Genomic DNA, 15,292 nt, shown 5'->3' with positions numbered 1-15,292 from the left:
CTTATTTTATTATTTACTAGCAGATTGGGTACTTGAGGTCAGGGGGGAGGAAGTCGACTTCCCTCTCCTATTTTCATTTTAAATTTAAATTGAAAAATAAAAAAAATCGGATGGGAGGGTAAATATTTTCTAGGGGTGAATTCTTCTGGAAGGGTTTTGGTACCATCTCCACAAATATTCATATAGCCTTTGAGAAGCTACATTGCATTGTAAGGGAGAACCATGTCGTTTCAGCGGTCAGCGAGATCCTTCGGTACACATAGACATCCTTCACTTTTATATAAAGATAAATGTTTCTTACAGCAACGAAAGTATTTTACAAAACCCTGTGTTGGTCTGGATGTCTTAAAAGGACAAATCCCTTTCTCGTTGTTATTGTCTTTTTTTCAGAATGTTTAGAATTATGTTCCAAACATAAAACATTTCTCTCCAAAAAAAAAACAGATTTATTTTTAACTGTGAAACCTCTTATAAGACGTGAAATGTTTTGTTTATGAGCTAGTAGAAGGTTAAAGTGAACAAGTTTACTCTCAAGAACACTCATTTCAACCTAGACAAAAGTACAGAGGTTAAGATCTACTTTAGTTCTTTAAAAAAAGTTTCTAAGAAGATTTTTTAAAAATCTTTTTGTGATATTTCCATATTATAATAATACCAGTTTCTTGAAAGCTGTAAAAAGAATTTTACGAATCTAAAATAATAAGACATTGAACGATAAATTGATATACATCCCCAAAGATGATAAACAAAATTACCCCTTTTATACAATTAAATTATTTGCTGAAACGCTTGGACACTGGTAGTATGGAATCAACCAATTGAAATTTAATTAAAGCACTAAAAGTTTTTGAGCTAATTGATAAACTAACGTGTGGTTAAAAATTTGAGTAGAAGTATAATTTAGGGTCCAATGTCCCCTCCCTCCCTGGAGTGATGTATTTTAAATGTATTTTGTATACAGATCCTCAACACTGGCATAACAATCAAATTTTGTTAGATAACTTTTGTAAGATGAACCTTGTTTAAACTTTTAGACAATGTTTGAAATTTAATTTCCGTCTCCCTGAGTTGTCTCTTGAAGGTTTATCAGATAAGAATCATGTAATATGTATGTTGTATGTATAGAATATTGTGGCAGGGAAGTTGAATAGTTTCGTGAAGCAGATAGAATTAACCCTATTGATCCTATTAACAACCTTAGAAGGATCATGCATGTTTTGGTATAATCTCCAAATCTGATATTAAATCAGATCCGAACTCATGACTAAAAATTCCCAATGTATACTTGAAAATATTTTTCTTTGCTGTTTTTGTTTACAACGTAAAGTGCTTCATAATGATTACAACTCATTCAATTTCTAATATTATGCTCCCTATAATTAAATCTGTAATAATTTTAAAAACCCTACTCTATTGTGTTTATTAAATGCAATTTAAAGTCTAGAAAAGTAATATCTATAATGCAAAGTAGAATGATTTCTGTCTGTCCATCCGTCCGTCTGTCCCTTAAGATCTCGGTAACCACTGAACTGATCGGATTCTACTCTTCAAGGAATTTACCTACTGGTCCTGTGGTTGTTATAGACTATTTTCTTACCCCCACCCCCCCCCAAAAAAAAAAAAACAATCCCCCTCGATTTTTTTTATTTTTAAATTACCACTTGGGGCGAAGCCGCAAGTTGTAGATAAAACATCTTATCGTAAATATTTAAACCTCTAAAAATATTTGCACATCAATTTTATAGTTTCTGAAATAGCAATAGTAGGTATGCAATTTTGTTAAACATTTTTACCTTTTGATATGGACAATATGTTTTTCTTTTCAGCAGTTTTGAAAGTATTTAAAAGTAAAAATGTGATTTTGAGATTCTATGACGAAAATGAACTAGATTTAGCATATCTATTTATATGACTGAAAACCAATGATCCTAGACTGGGGAAACCACAAATCTAGCTTAGTTCTTGGTTTTATACAGATTGCTAAGAAATAGATCTGTCGGATTAAGTATATATTTTTATATAGATAAGTTACTATGTTAAAACAATGCTAGCGGCTGCTCTCTGATGATGATTTTTTTCTGTCAGAATAAATCATTTCAACAACTGCCATGTTATTGTTCATTGTTTGTAATCTCACTCCCTTGCTGTTGCTATTATGCACCGTACTCTAAGTTGGTAACGTATGGTATGACAAGGAAACTTTCCTGGAAATTTGATACATTTCCTGAAAATTTAAAAGTTTACTTTTGGCAATGCAAAATTTTTAGGAAAATGTGAATGTGGCTGAAATAGAATGTATAAATAAGGGTTGTATTTTAAGTTCTTAAAAAAATTATAATTTCTAAATACCTTAACAGATAAAAACTTTCTAAAACAACATTGATTATTTTTTATTTTTTTTATTTACTTATTTAACTAAAATTTTCTTTACTTTTTTTAATAACCAGCCCTCTATTGTTTATGATTCGTGATTTTTTACTTTAAAAGCACAAAAAGATGAGACCAACAAACATACAAATACTTTCAAAGTTAAATTATGTTTTGTACTAAACCATAAAAAGTCTGTCTGAAGGTCAGAGGTAGAAAAAAGAGAGGGATAAGGCATTAGAAAAATGATGTCAGAATTTAATAATCATAAGACATTATTACAACTTTTAGGATTATAGGTTTATCCCTAATTTTAGGTACTTCTCGCCAAATGAAAAATTGGGGAGCATACCCCCCAATAATATAAACATCTTTCTCGTATTCATTCGAATCCGATGGATAGGAACCGGTTCTCATCCATACGAAAAAACTATGTCTAGCATCGTATTATATCAATCTTTCTACGAATATAAAAATGTACAATCATAAGATTAAAACCAGTTTTTTAGCCCGTGCCTACGGCACCTAGGGGCTAAAAAACTGGTTTTAATCTTAAAATTGTACATTCTATATCCGCGGAAAGCCGTTTATAATACGATGCGAGAAATAACTATTAACACCTTTAAAAAGATTTCCAGTTGTTTACGTGATCTTACTAGACCCAAACACATATATCCAGCTACTTTAGTTCATAGGAATTGCTAAAAAGGTTTTTTTGAGATTGCCAAACCCTGTATGATTTGAGTATCCAATCTTAATTCCTGCAGTAAGAAATATTCTCAATCAATGGATTACAATTTATTCTTGTAGAGAACATTTTCAAGGGTAATCTTTTTCATTAAAAGTTTTATATTTTTTTTGTTCAGAACAGTTCCGGATTCAATTCATTCCCGCTGGATAAAAACCGGTTACATTTTGAATTATATTTTAAATATTTTTTATTTTCTAGTTTAAACATATTTAGATTTTTTGCTGCTGTATTTTCAACACAGTTTCAATCTTTGACTTATTTTTGCCACTATTTGATAAAATCATTCTTGTTTTATGTATAAAATATTGTTATTGTAAAGTATATTTGTAATAATAGTATTCCAGTGTGTCTCAATTATGCATTGTAACAGGAGATCAAAGATTCACAATAGACTCAATTATGTTCCGCTAGGCCGGGACTATAGACCATCATTTGCATCAGTATCACAATACACTTAATTATTTTTTAATGGGCTATAATATGCATTAATATGACAACATAAAATTTCATAGTGGACGCTAAAAATACTAATTGAAGTTTCTCAGGAAGAATATTATTTTTTATGTTTATTATATAGGCTAGGTTAGGTCAAGTATGATTTAGAGCCCATCAAATGGACTATTTAAAGATTAATTTAAAAATCTTATTACTAATGTACTTCTCTTTTACAAAGCATCCTTTTATTTAAAGAAGCAAGTTTTTTTGTCTGTTGATTAAGATTTCGCTAACTATTGAACAGATTGAGTTCTCTATTTTATGGAATTTTCTTATAGGTCCCTGAATGGTTCTTTTATGCTAATTGATTCTTATATCTAAGTTTGGTTTTATGCTATTTTCCTACTTTCCTTACACCTTGCTAGGACCACGTCGCTAGTAGCAAATAACGGAAAAAGGTCTTTCTGAAATTTAACATGTAAAAGCAACATTAAAAAATTTGTAATTTATTGTACCAGGTTTTTACATCAATAAGAATTGCTCATTGTAACACAATGAAAACAAGTAACCATGGAAGCAATATTCTATCAATATTACACGCGTTTGTTGTGTTACATGTATGTATACAAAAGGACATAATATTTGGGGATATTGAATATGATAAAAATTATTAACACAATATGTTTAATTCAAATATCAATATATTACAGTATTATGGAAAGAAAGTAGTAGTTACCATAGGTTTTTACTAGTGAATGCGCCCCTAACATCTATGGGTTTCGTATTCAAAGGTAAAGGGATGGACCGCAAAAATTAACTAAAACCTTCCAAAGACTTATTCAGTTTAGTAATTATCAAGATATAAAGCTGCAAAAAAAAACTTTCATGGTCGCGTGAGAGACGCTAATTTGCTACAAGGTTTTTTTTACTAAACGTAGAGTTTGCCTGGTACAGTTATAGACACTAGACGTCTAACTAATATTTAAAATTACAACACGTCGCTTTCTCAGCAAATAGCTTATTTAGAACTACAAAATCTTCTCTATATGTGACGTCGTATGCCACTCGCTTTTACGCATTTTTTGCTGTCTCTTTTACTCTATCTTACCATCACTCTCTCTCTCTCTCTCTTTAGAAAGCACTTTGTTTTGTTGGACGCAATCGGCCTTGTTAGCATCTTTGGACTTGTTATAATGAAGGGGACTTATGGTTTGAAATTATAGCATTAAGATTTATTAAAACCATTGCTTACGTATTTGCAATTTAAGGTAAGTGTAACTTTAACAAAGTGTTTAATTTTTAAACAAGAATGACAACATCCATAAAAGCGAATATCTGAAACTGTAGAAAAAAACGAGCATTAATACTTGTAGAGTATCAGAACTGAATGACCATAATATAAATGTAAACGTCTAAAAAGATTTATTGCAAAACTGGCTTAAATAGAGGATACAAACAGTTAAATGTGTTATTTAGACTAATGAAAGGGTCTTAAGTTTAAATTAGTTATATTTTTGGGGACTTTTAATGAGGATATGAAAAAATAAGATAAAATGAGTTTATTGCACATATATTTTATCATTTAATAGTAGAACAAGGGCAAGCCATAGTTATAGGAGTTATAGCACTGTTAAAAATGATTGGAGATTTGATTATATGAATGGATATTTTGTTACTTAGATCTTCAACAGATTATAACGCCATACGATGGAATAGCCAATGAGAGACCAGTATACACTGTAATTGACCAATGGTAAAATTTATGCTGGCCTCTCATTGGTTATTTTAATGTATGATGATAATCTGTTGAGGGACTTTAATCATCTTCAACACACAGCTTCATCCAAACCCTCCCCCTGCTGGATGATCGAACTGACCAATAAATAAGTTCAATGTTAGTAAGATAATTGGAGTTATCCTCTTAGGAAATTTTTTATCAATTTTGAAAATTTGGATATAAATAAGCGGAGTGGATGATTTTAACACCAGTCCTCCGTGGCTTGTGGTGAAGAACTGTGTTTCTGTTCATTGGTTGCCATGGTAGGCTTTTGTCTCCATTTACCCTCCCTCCCACCCCTCCCTTCCTTGCTAAACATAATAATATTTTACAGAAAATATTACTTTGTTTTTTTTTTTGGGGGGGGGGGGTACCCAAATTTTATAGAATAGAATAGAATTTATTTCCTCTAAGGTGCATATAATATAGGGCGATTACTAGTAAGTTACAATTTTTACTATAGATTTCTTCCTGAAAGAGATTGCATATAATCAAAGAAAATACTAAGATTTCTTCCTGAAAAAGATTACATATTTATATATTATTTTATATCTCTTTCATCATATTACAGGTACAATAATATTGATTATTTATATCGCAACTTATTAAGAGTTTGATTACAAGTTTAAAAACATATGAACCTAGCTCAGGGCTGTAGTGAACACTCCTTCCCGTTCACCTACATTTTATTCATTTGCTGCATGATTTTTTAAAAAATTGAACTCTGAGCAAGCTTAGGTGCGAGTGGATGGCTTAACCCCAGCCGGGGTTGTTGAACCGTTGATTGTCACGGCGCTTACCAAGTCGTTCCTGAGCTTGGAAAAACATAGTTATAATAATATAGTTGTGCATTACATTGAAGACACATGAATAGATATACTAAGTATGCTAAATATACTGCTGATTAAACCCTCACTCATCCCAGTAATTTTTCCTACATCCCTGACGGCGTTGCTTGAAAAAATTTATAATTAAAAATTTACTTAAAAGAAAGATTTTTTTAATATTTATTTGCTAAGTTCTATCGCAATAACAAGGACATACAATTATACGGTGAGCGTATAAATGTACCTAGATAAAACAAAAAGTAAAAGGCAAGTTTACATTAACTTCACAATACCATTATTTAGTTAATAGTAAAGTACGATGTATAGTAAGCTTATTACGGGCTTTAAAGAAAAACTGATTTTTGATTTAATTTTGCAAGAAAGAGAATCCCCATTTTACTTAGAATACATCATTTTATCGCTAGTGTTCTTTAAGTATGGTGATGATAAAGAAATGAAACTAGATAGGACAGAATAATATTATTTGAGGACAGACTATTTTTGACAGGTATGGTGGTCAGTTAGTTGCGCTGTCGGTTGCTGACCGCGGCGGCCGGTCCGTGGCTTACATGTCTAGGTGTTTTTCAAACACTTTGTCTTTGCTTAAACAATATATTTGGCTATTTATGACGATTGGTCCATATGACCAGGAAATCCGTTTATATATTTGTGATGTAACCACGTAACTTGACCGGCCGCCTGTTCGGGCTGTGCATTTTTGCGGCGCATGCAGGAGGCCATTCCTATCTTCGAGGAAAGGGTTGCTGCATGCGCGGAAAAGTGCTCTCAGTTCCTAACTTCGCGGCGCCGCTCTCCATACCTGTCCGAAATAAGACTAAAAGAGACTTAAGAAAAGAAAACTAAATGATTAATGCGTACATTAGTCCCTAAGTCATAGCATGTAAAGAACATGAATGTAAAACATAGAAGGTCATAAAAGAAATAAGTTTGAGCATGTTTCCTCGAAGAATAAATTAATCTGTCTACAATTTTAACTTGTCTGATAGAATCATTTTAAATTTGTGTGTTAACTCTCTAATAAGTAGAAAAATATACAATAGCTCTTAAAAGAAGCACAAAATAGAATGAAAAGATTTTAAAGATTTACTGCAAGGGATAAGGGATAAGGATCTGTGAGACAAGTATGACAACAGCAACAAAGCACCTCTGCTAAGCACCCAGTAAATTAATTAAATTTTAATTAATGCACTTATTTTCACATATAAAAGGTTATAAAATATATCATATAAAGAACGGATTTTAAAAATAATTTTAAAAAATATTCAACAACAAACTCCATTATCTGAAATATCACAGCAAGTTGTTTCTGATCTTTCAATAATCGCACTGGCTAAAACTTCATGGATATGTTTAAAATATGCATCAATAAAACCAACACATTCCTCTTCTTCGTTGCAGTATTGCTCTCCCTAGATTATAATTCTTTTATCATATAACACCATAATGTAATTGGTAATTTTTTATCTTTTAGAATAATACAAATTATTTTACCTTCAAAAAATCAATTCTTTCAGCAATACTGTCATCTTGTACCATGTTGTCAGCTAATGTATCCAACCAAGACTGGCATTCTTCACATGTGATTTCACCAGTTGAATATTTGCATGCTCCAAGAACAATACTGCAGACACGTTCAGGTTGCAGGAACACAGGATACAGCGCCTGTGCTGAAATGAATATAATTTATTTTATCTTATTATACAATTATAGCATTCAAGTTAACTAATAAACAATTTAAAATCAAAAATGCTTTACTACACTAAAGTAAATAGAAAGTTTACAAACTACCTTAATCTAACAATTAAAATCAGCAGAAAACCATCCTACTTAATATGTAATGCTTCATATTCAAAAACTTAATATTTTAAAAATTTTATATTAAATGAAAAAAGCATTTAGAAACATGGTTCTGTCAGTCATTCTAAACAGCTGTTGAACTCATTATGATACGTAATATTCACATTCTTAAATGTGCCTAGTTCACCAGAGGTACTGACTCAGACGTCACACTGGATATAAAGCGTGCAAAAGGAGGGAGCGTATTCACCCCCCCCCCCCCCCTGACAAAATTAAGGGGTTTGAAATTCCCCTTCACTGAATATTAATTCATACTTCCACATCATACATGATTAACTTATGTGTCCTATTCACAAATCAAACTAGTAGTTATTTTTGTAGATTGAACTATGTGTTACCTAAGGTGGGCCAATAATAAAAAATGAGATCATGACATTCGTCATAAGCATCTCCATCAGGGCAAACAGCTTGTGAAGCAAAAAGAGACTGATCTGCTAAACTTTCATCAGACATTACACCCTCTTGATAGACTGTGAAAATATTTAGGCATTCTTCACAGCTTCCCTCAATGCTAAACATTAAATACTTTTAATCTTAAAAAATAGAATTATCTTATCAATAAACTTACAGAATTATTTTTCTAAAAATTCACTATGGCATATTTTAAAATTTGCGATTTACTGATTTTAATTTTATGTAAATATGCATTGTTTTTTTTAATGCTAATACTAATTCCAGGCAAAAAAAAAACTCTGTATAATGATAATTAAGGTATAAATAATATGATATTCCTAATACCTGGCAATAATAGTGAGAAATACTGATAAGACAAGAGTAGACCTCATGTTTAATTCTGTCGGCAAACTAATACAATTTATAATGAATTACAGTTTAGATATAATTTCTTATCATAATTTTACATTATGTACAATTCTTACTTAATTTCTATTATAATAAGTATTTTTATTGAACGTCTATTATTTTCCCTAATTGAAATATGTAGAATACAAATTGAATTTTTTAATTCAATACCTTTTTATAGGGGTTAAACATCCCTTTACCCACCCCTTGGACATCCATGCTTTTTTTGCAAAGATTTTTCTTACGTTATATTAAATCATATGTGATAATACACATAGGCAGAGGGAAGATACAAATGAAATTCAAATATTCAGTTCGCTGTTGTCATTGAAATGAGGAACAGAAAAATTTTGTTCTTGTTTATAAAAAAAACGATTACATCCATAAAAGCGAAGCTATAAGATTATAAGATGACGAACATTAACACTTGAAGAGTGACATAACTGAATAAGTGTATAAGACTAAACAAAATTGTAAGTAAATTTGTTGCAAAACTGTTTAAAGACATACTTACATTTTATGAAATAATTATAAAGATGCTTCACTTATAACAGTGTAACTTGTTGTAAAAAGAAATCAGTATTCCGATAATCAAACGAATAGAATAATTATATCAAATAAAAAAATTTTGTCAAAAAGTTTAAAATGTTTTAAATAGACATTATGGTAACTATTATCGAGTTGTTGCGCTTTCTAAAACATACCTAAATACGCCATGCAAAGTTTTAAATTGATAGGACAATTCTAACATAAAAAGAGCTAGCCGTCCCCTACATACGGACGAACGGACCGACTCTAATTATAGAAAAGCTTTGCTTTTAAAAATAAACAACAATAAATGTCAAAATATTCTAATAAATAAAAAAGTTTTTGAATGATAATTTTTTTTAAAATCATAATCTTATCTTTTATTTTATTGTTTGTAACAACAAAATAAACAAGGATGATAACATCCATACAAGCGAAGCTTTGAAATGGTAGTTCAGGCGAAGATTAAAACTTGTAGAGTGTCAGGACTGAATAAGCAGAATATGAATGCATAATTTGTAAATTTGGTGCAAAATTTCTTAAATAGAGGATACTGTTTTAGTACTTATTTACATTTTTAGAACTTTATAATTGAGGTAATCCGCTTATTGTAGCTTGTCGTATTAGGCATCAGTAAATGGAAGAGATAGCCTAAAACCATCTCAAGACTTAAACTTTAAAATTTGCCTAAGTTGTCCTAGGCCCTAAGTAAAGCTTTCCTAAAATTGAGAATTCAATCGGCTAATTGGTTTCCAAGAGGTAGAGACAAAAAATCTTACTGCTTTAGATATAATCTAAAGAATAAAAAATCTGTTCTTTTAATAGTGAATGTATTCCAAAGAGAGAAAACTGACAAGGAGAGAGGCGACATTGGGCTGTTTATAGCACTAGTCCCCAAAGTTTTATAGTAATATTTTCTTATTCGTTGGTTGAACAACTATGTATTGTATTGTATTTGATTGGTTGGTTCATTAAGTTGAATGTCCAAACGTTTCAACCGCTAATTTTAATCTTCAGAAAGGGTATCATCATTGAAAATGTATATTAATTTAACGGCCATTGTCTTATCCCTTTAAAACCCTGGAAAACTACTCAAAATATTTTTGTCTATTTCATCCTTTAATTTCTATTATGGATAGAACTCCCAACTCTAAATCCTTCTGTTATTTTCATGTTAGCAACTCTATAGCTTATTACAGTTAACTTGAAGAATAAAATGTATAATTGTAAAATTAGTTTAAAAAAGAAATATGTAATTCATTTTGAAAATAAGTTTTGGTTACATCTTTGAGAGGCTAGAAAACAATTAGTCATTACATATGATTTTAACTTTAAAATAAGTATGTTCATATCAATATGGACCAACGAAACTGCTTGCCCCCATTTTTTTTATAATTTTTGATAAACAAACCTAAAATTAGAACCCTATTAATATTAAAACCCTTATAACCCTATTATAACGAAGTGCTATTCCTATCTTCTAGCCTTCACTTAACCTAACCTAAAATAAGCATAAGATACGTTTTTTTTCTTTCGGAAAGTTCTTTTATGGTCAATATGCAATATGGATATTACATTCATTTTTGTTAATATTGTCATCCTTGATTTTCTTTAAGTATTGCTGTTTTGGAAGAAATTATTCTTGTTCCTATATCTTTTCTAAATACAGGGATTTATATAAAGATTAAGTTTAATTGGTTATTTCTCTTTGGTCAGATATATTTTAGATCATTCTACAATTTCATTCTAAAAGACCAAAACATTTCTGCTAACTTTTCTGCCTTTTGAGCTTTTCAAGGTGTTTCTTTAATTTCATTTTTGATGTAATGTTTAAGCGATTTTTTACTTCAAGGACCATTTGAAAATTTGATAACCCCCTATTATAAAAAGAAGTAAGGATATTTGTTTGACCTTTTAAGATATAAAAAAACACTGAACCAATTGAATTCTCCAATTTAAAGTGGTTTCTGATCCTCTTTCCAAAATCAAATACAGACTACCTAAATGATAAAGACGCAACCACTAGTAATTCAGCCCAGCAAAGCAGTAAATGTGTTAAGATAAAGAATAAGGGAAGCTAAGTCTTAAATTAAATGTTAAAAATTATTCAGAAACAATGCTACAATTAGTATTTATTATAAGTAATTTTTCAAAAATATTTTTACCTAGAAAAATAATGATTCATCCCTAACTTATCCCTGGTATGTTAGCAAAAAATCTGGCTGCGCCAAATTGATTAACACAACCTTTTCCCCTGGGGACAAAAAACTCACAAAAATGTGCAAATAAACTTTAACATTACATTAATACAGGGATATTTAGGGATAAGACAGTGGGCGATAAATTTTTATATATCCAAAAAAAATACTAGGTAAAATAAAATAAAAAAATTATTGGCTGTAAGTTTAGACATTTCTAGTTTTGAACATACTAACCAAAACTCTTTAAAAGTATTAACTTTTGGCCTTTCCTCCCAGACTTTATTACAGTAGTTTAATTATGTTCCATATAATATCTGCATTATTTCTTTTCAAAATAATTGTACACCTAGTTTCTCTTTATTCTCTGCAATGGAACTTAAAAAACAAATATTACATTAGCAACATGGTCGAATTTATTTTTTAAAGCGAATGCTTTTCTATGATTAATGTCGGTCTGTACGTCTGGAACGGTTAGCTCTTTTCCGATTTCAAACTGTGTATGGTAATTACTATAACAATTAGGTACGATTTAGGAAGTGTAGAAACTCTATAATCGTTACCAGAAAGTCCGTATGTCCATTTAAAACATACTGATTTTATCCTTTTTGGCAACAAATTATTGCATGATATCATAATCCTATTCAACAGATTTTTGAAAAACGGATTCCTATTTCAACAAGTTAAAATGTAAGTATGTCCTTAAACTGTATCCTTTATTTAAACATTTTTGCAACAAATTTACTTTAAATTTTGTTTAGGCTTTACATTTATATTCTGCTTATTAATATTCAGTTCTGACACTGTATACGTGTTGATGTTCATTTGTCCTACCGTTTCAGAGCTTCGCTTTTATGGATGTATTTCTTGTTTAATAGATCTGTATGTATATGTAGAAAATACGGTTTCATTTACTTTAATGGGCGGTTTCCCTCTTGCCTAGTTGAGGACAGAATCAACCCCTCTTATTTTGAAAATAAATAAATTTAAGAGGTGGGAAAAGTTGATCGTGTGTTTTTTAACTTCGCTAGTTTATATGGGATACAGGGTAGTCCTGCAGGGTTAGGTCACCGCATCTATGCAACCTGCCGGGTTAAGGCCCTCTGCAGTGGTTAGCCATAACGAAAAAATACCTTCACCTATCATTTTCAATTTATTTCAAAAATAAGGGGGGGGGGGGGGTTCTGCGCTCGCTAAGCACTTTCAGGGAAAGCACCAACTTGAATGTTATCTTTGTCTAAAAGTGAAGAGAATTTGGAATTGACTTAATTTACTGAATTCAATTAACAATAAATACTTTTATCTGGGCGCATAAATGAGGCAGGACTATAACATAAAGTTAAGAAAATGAAAATCATTTAATTCTTCAGGAATACGTTATTTTTATAACTCATTTAACATGCAACAGTCTTTATTCTGATCTTATCTAATATAATTTTTGCTTCCTTATAAAGGTATTATAAACACCATACCGAAACTTTAATTTTCAGAAGTTTAATTTTGTAATGATTAAGAAGTTAACAAAGTTTTGTTGTAAGTTTGTGAGAAAAATGTTGTATATTTTAACCATTTCAGTGTACTCACACCCTTATAAACAAAAGTTTCACTTAACGACTAACAATTTTTCCTTGGCTTATCAGAGGTAAAGAAAAAGATTAATTTACATTTTAAATATCCAATCTTCAATAAAATAAAAGTGTGAAATTATAATAGTTATATTAAGAGGTAAGTAAAACTTCCGAATTATTTAGGTATGACATAAAAAAACATTTTCAGAATTAAAATTTAGTGGCTGTGGCTTTTTGGATGGCTAAGTAAGCTGTGTGGCTGATGGTTGATGAGGCTGTTGAGTCTAGGTTTTAAGTTCACCTGTATTTGGCTGATAAGGAACATTTATTATTGAAATTATGTACATCAATGTTTAAAAAGATCTATCATTATAAAAGTTACTTAATATTAATTTCTTTTCAATCTGCAAGTCGTGAATTTTATACGAGTTCCTAATAAGAAAAATTAAGATTTTATACCTTTTTTTTCTCTATATTCCTGGGGGCTGAGAGTTTTATACAAGTTTCTAATTAGATATTAAGTCAACAAGATAACCCTAATTTCTCATTTCATTAGTCATCCAATGTTAGATATCTTGGCTCCCAGCCATTCAATTATGTATGCTCAACTTGGAAAAAGTTTTTTTATCACACGAAAAATTATATAATTGTCTGATGTCTGTAGTGTAAAGAAAACATTCTTTGCAAACATATTTAATTTTGGATTAATTTTTACATCCAATCAATGTTGGCATAAGTATTTTTGAATTTTAATGTGGACTTTTCATTAAACGACGATTCTACATGCCAATTTTCATTAGGTATGTCGACTATTGGGCATGGAATAGAAATAATATTAATATAGCGATATCGCTATACATTATCATTTTCTTACTAGCGCATAAATATTGCCATTCAAAAATAGCGAAACGCAAACGCGGAAATAAATTATGAATGGTCCTAAAGAGCAGATGTTAAGTGGTCATAAAAAAAAAATAAAAAAAATATTGGAAAAATCATGAATAACATCCTTTTTTTATGTTTCATTATTTTTATTTTTGTGGCTTGACTGACAAACAAGTAAATTATGTAATAAATTTTCAACCGTCAAAAAAAATCAGCCATTTATCTTGAATAGCAACACAGAAAATCATAGGTGCCCCATTGCTTTACGGACGGACAAAGAGACGAGGTAAATTATTTAGTAGCTATGTTATTAAAATGGGAAAAAATTAAAAGCAGATAAACTTCTTAAAATTGTTATAAATGAAAGAGAGAAGCCAACAAGAAATTGTGCAAACTTTGTGTTGACTCTTTAATCTAATCATCAAAGTTGTTCAATTTTGGCTGCTTTATTATAAACTTAAATGAAAACAGATCAAGGCAGGGAAAGAAAATATTTAATAGAGTTTTAGATGTTCGTTTTTAGAATAAACTTGGATCATTAATTTAAAATATATGACAAACTTGTTTTGAAGTTTAGAAAGAAATAATTTGATTTTAGCCTTATCAAATTAACTTCTTAATTGACGCTCTTAGATCTCTCTTATAAATTTTGATATGCAAATCATGTAATATAAAGATTTTCATCTCCTACTCTGTAGGTTTGTATTAGAATATTTGTAGTTCACTGTCTGTTGATGAAGTGAGCTAAACAATTTAGTTATGAACGAATCATTTAGCTTGTAGGCTATTTATTTTTTGAAATACTTGAGCATGAAGTCTTATAAAATGTTATACATTATGATTCATTAACATAGCTTTGAATCTTTTCTAACGGAATCAAACCGGTTCTGAACCGTGAAGAAAAAATATGTTCCATGGTAATTAATCATACGACCAAGAATTTATCTAAAGCAAGAAAACTTGTTATTCGTAAGTTTCTATTTTGACATAGTAAGATATGTTTTCAAGAATTATTAATACTACATAAATATGATATATTTATTTGCAAAGTGCCCCTACTTAGAAATGATGATTGATCTCTGCCAAAAATTCTTAAACTCCACAAAAGTTTCGCCTTTGGATGTGCAAAATTTATCTTTAATGTTATTTAGAAGCAAAGCTGCCCTATAACTCACAATATCTCTCATTTGTTGGTCCACAATGCGTACAGATAAATGGAATTTATCCGCCTGCTATTTAGGATAGATGTCTTCATATTACTTTGTGAAAATATTCCG

At 30.2% G+C, this 15,292-nt stretch overlaps 1 protein-coding gene across 1 annotated transcript; it reads right to left on the bottom strand.

Annotated features, from left to right (window-relative positions):
- Positions 1–7,370: 7,370 nt before the first annotated feature.
- Positions 7,371–8,837, bottom strand: LOC145332759 (uncharacterized). The gene is made up of 4 exons (XM_080177818.1): positions 8,774–8,837; positions 8,374–8,546; positions 7,670–7,845; positions 7,371–7,587 (listed from the first exon to the last, which is right to left on the bottom strand). The coding sequence occupies exons 1-4, from the start codon at positions 8,818–8,820 to the stop codon at positions 7,441–7,443; spliced, it is 543 nt and encodes a 180-aa protein (XP_080033944.1). The 5' UTR covers positions 8,821–8,837; the 3' UTR covers positions 7,371–7,440.
- Between the last annotated feature and the right edge of the window lie 6,455 nt (positions 8,838–15,292).

Source organism: Acartia tonsa, chromosome 1, assembly GCF_053477335.1.
Source record: "Acartia tonsa isolate MP-2025a chromosome 1, ASM5347733v1, whole genome shotgun sequence".
NCBI classification, from domain to species: domain Eukaryota; kingdom Metazoa; phylum Arthropoda; class Copepoda; order Calanoida; family Acartiidae; genus Acartia; species Acartia tonsa.
This window is presented reverse-complemented; position numbering and strand designations above follow the sequence as displayed.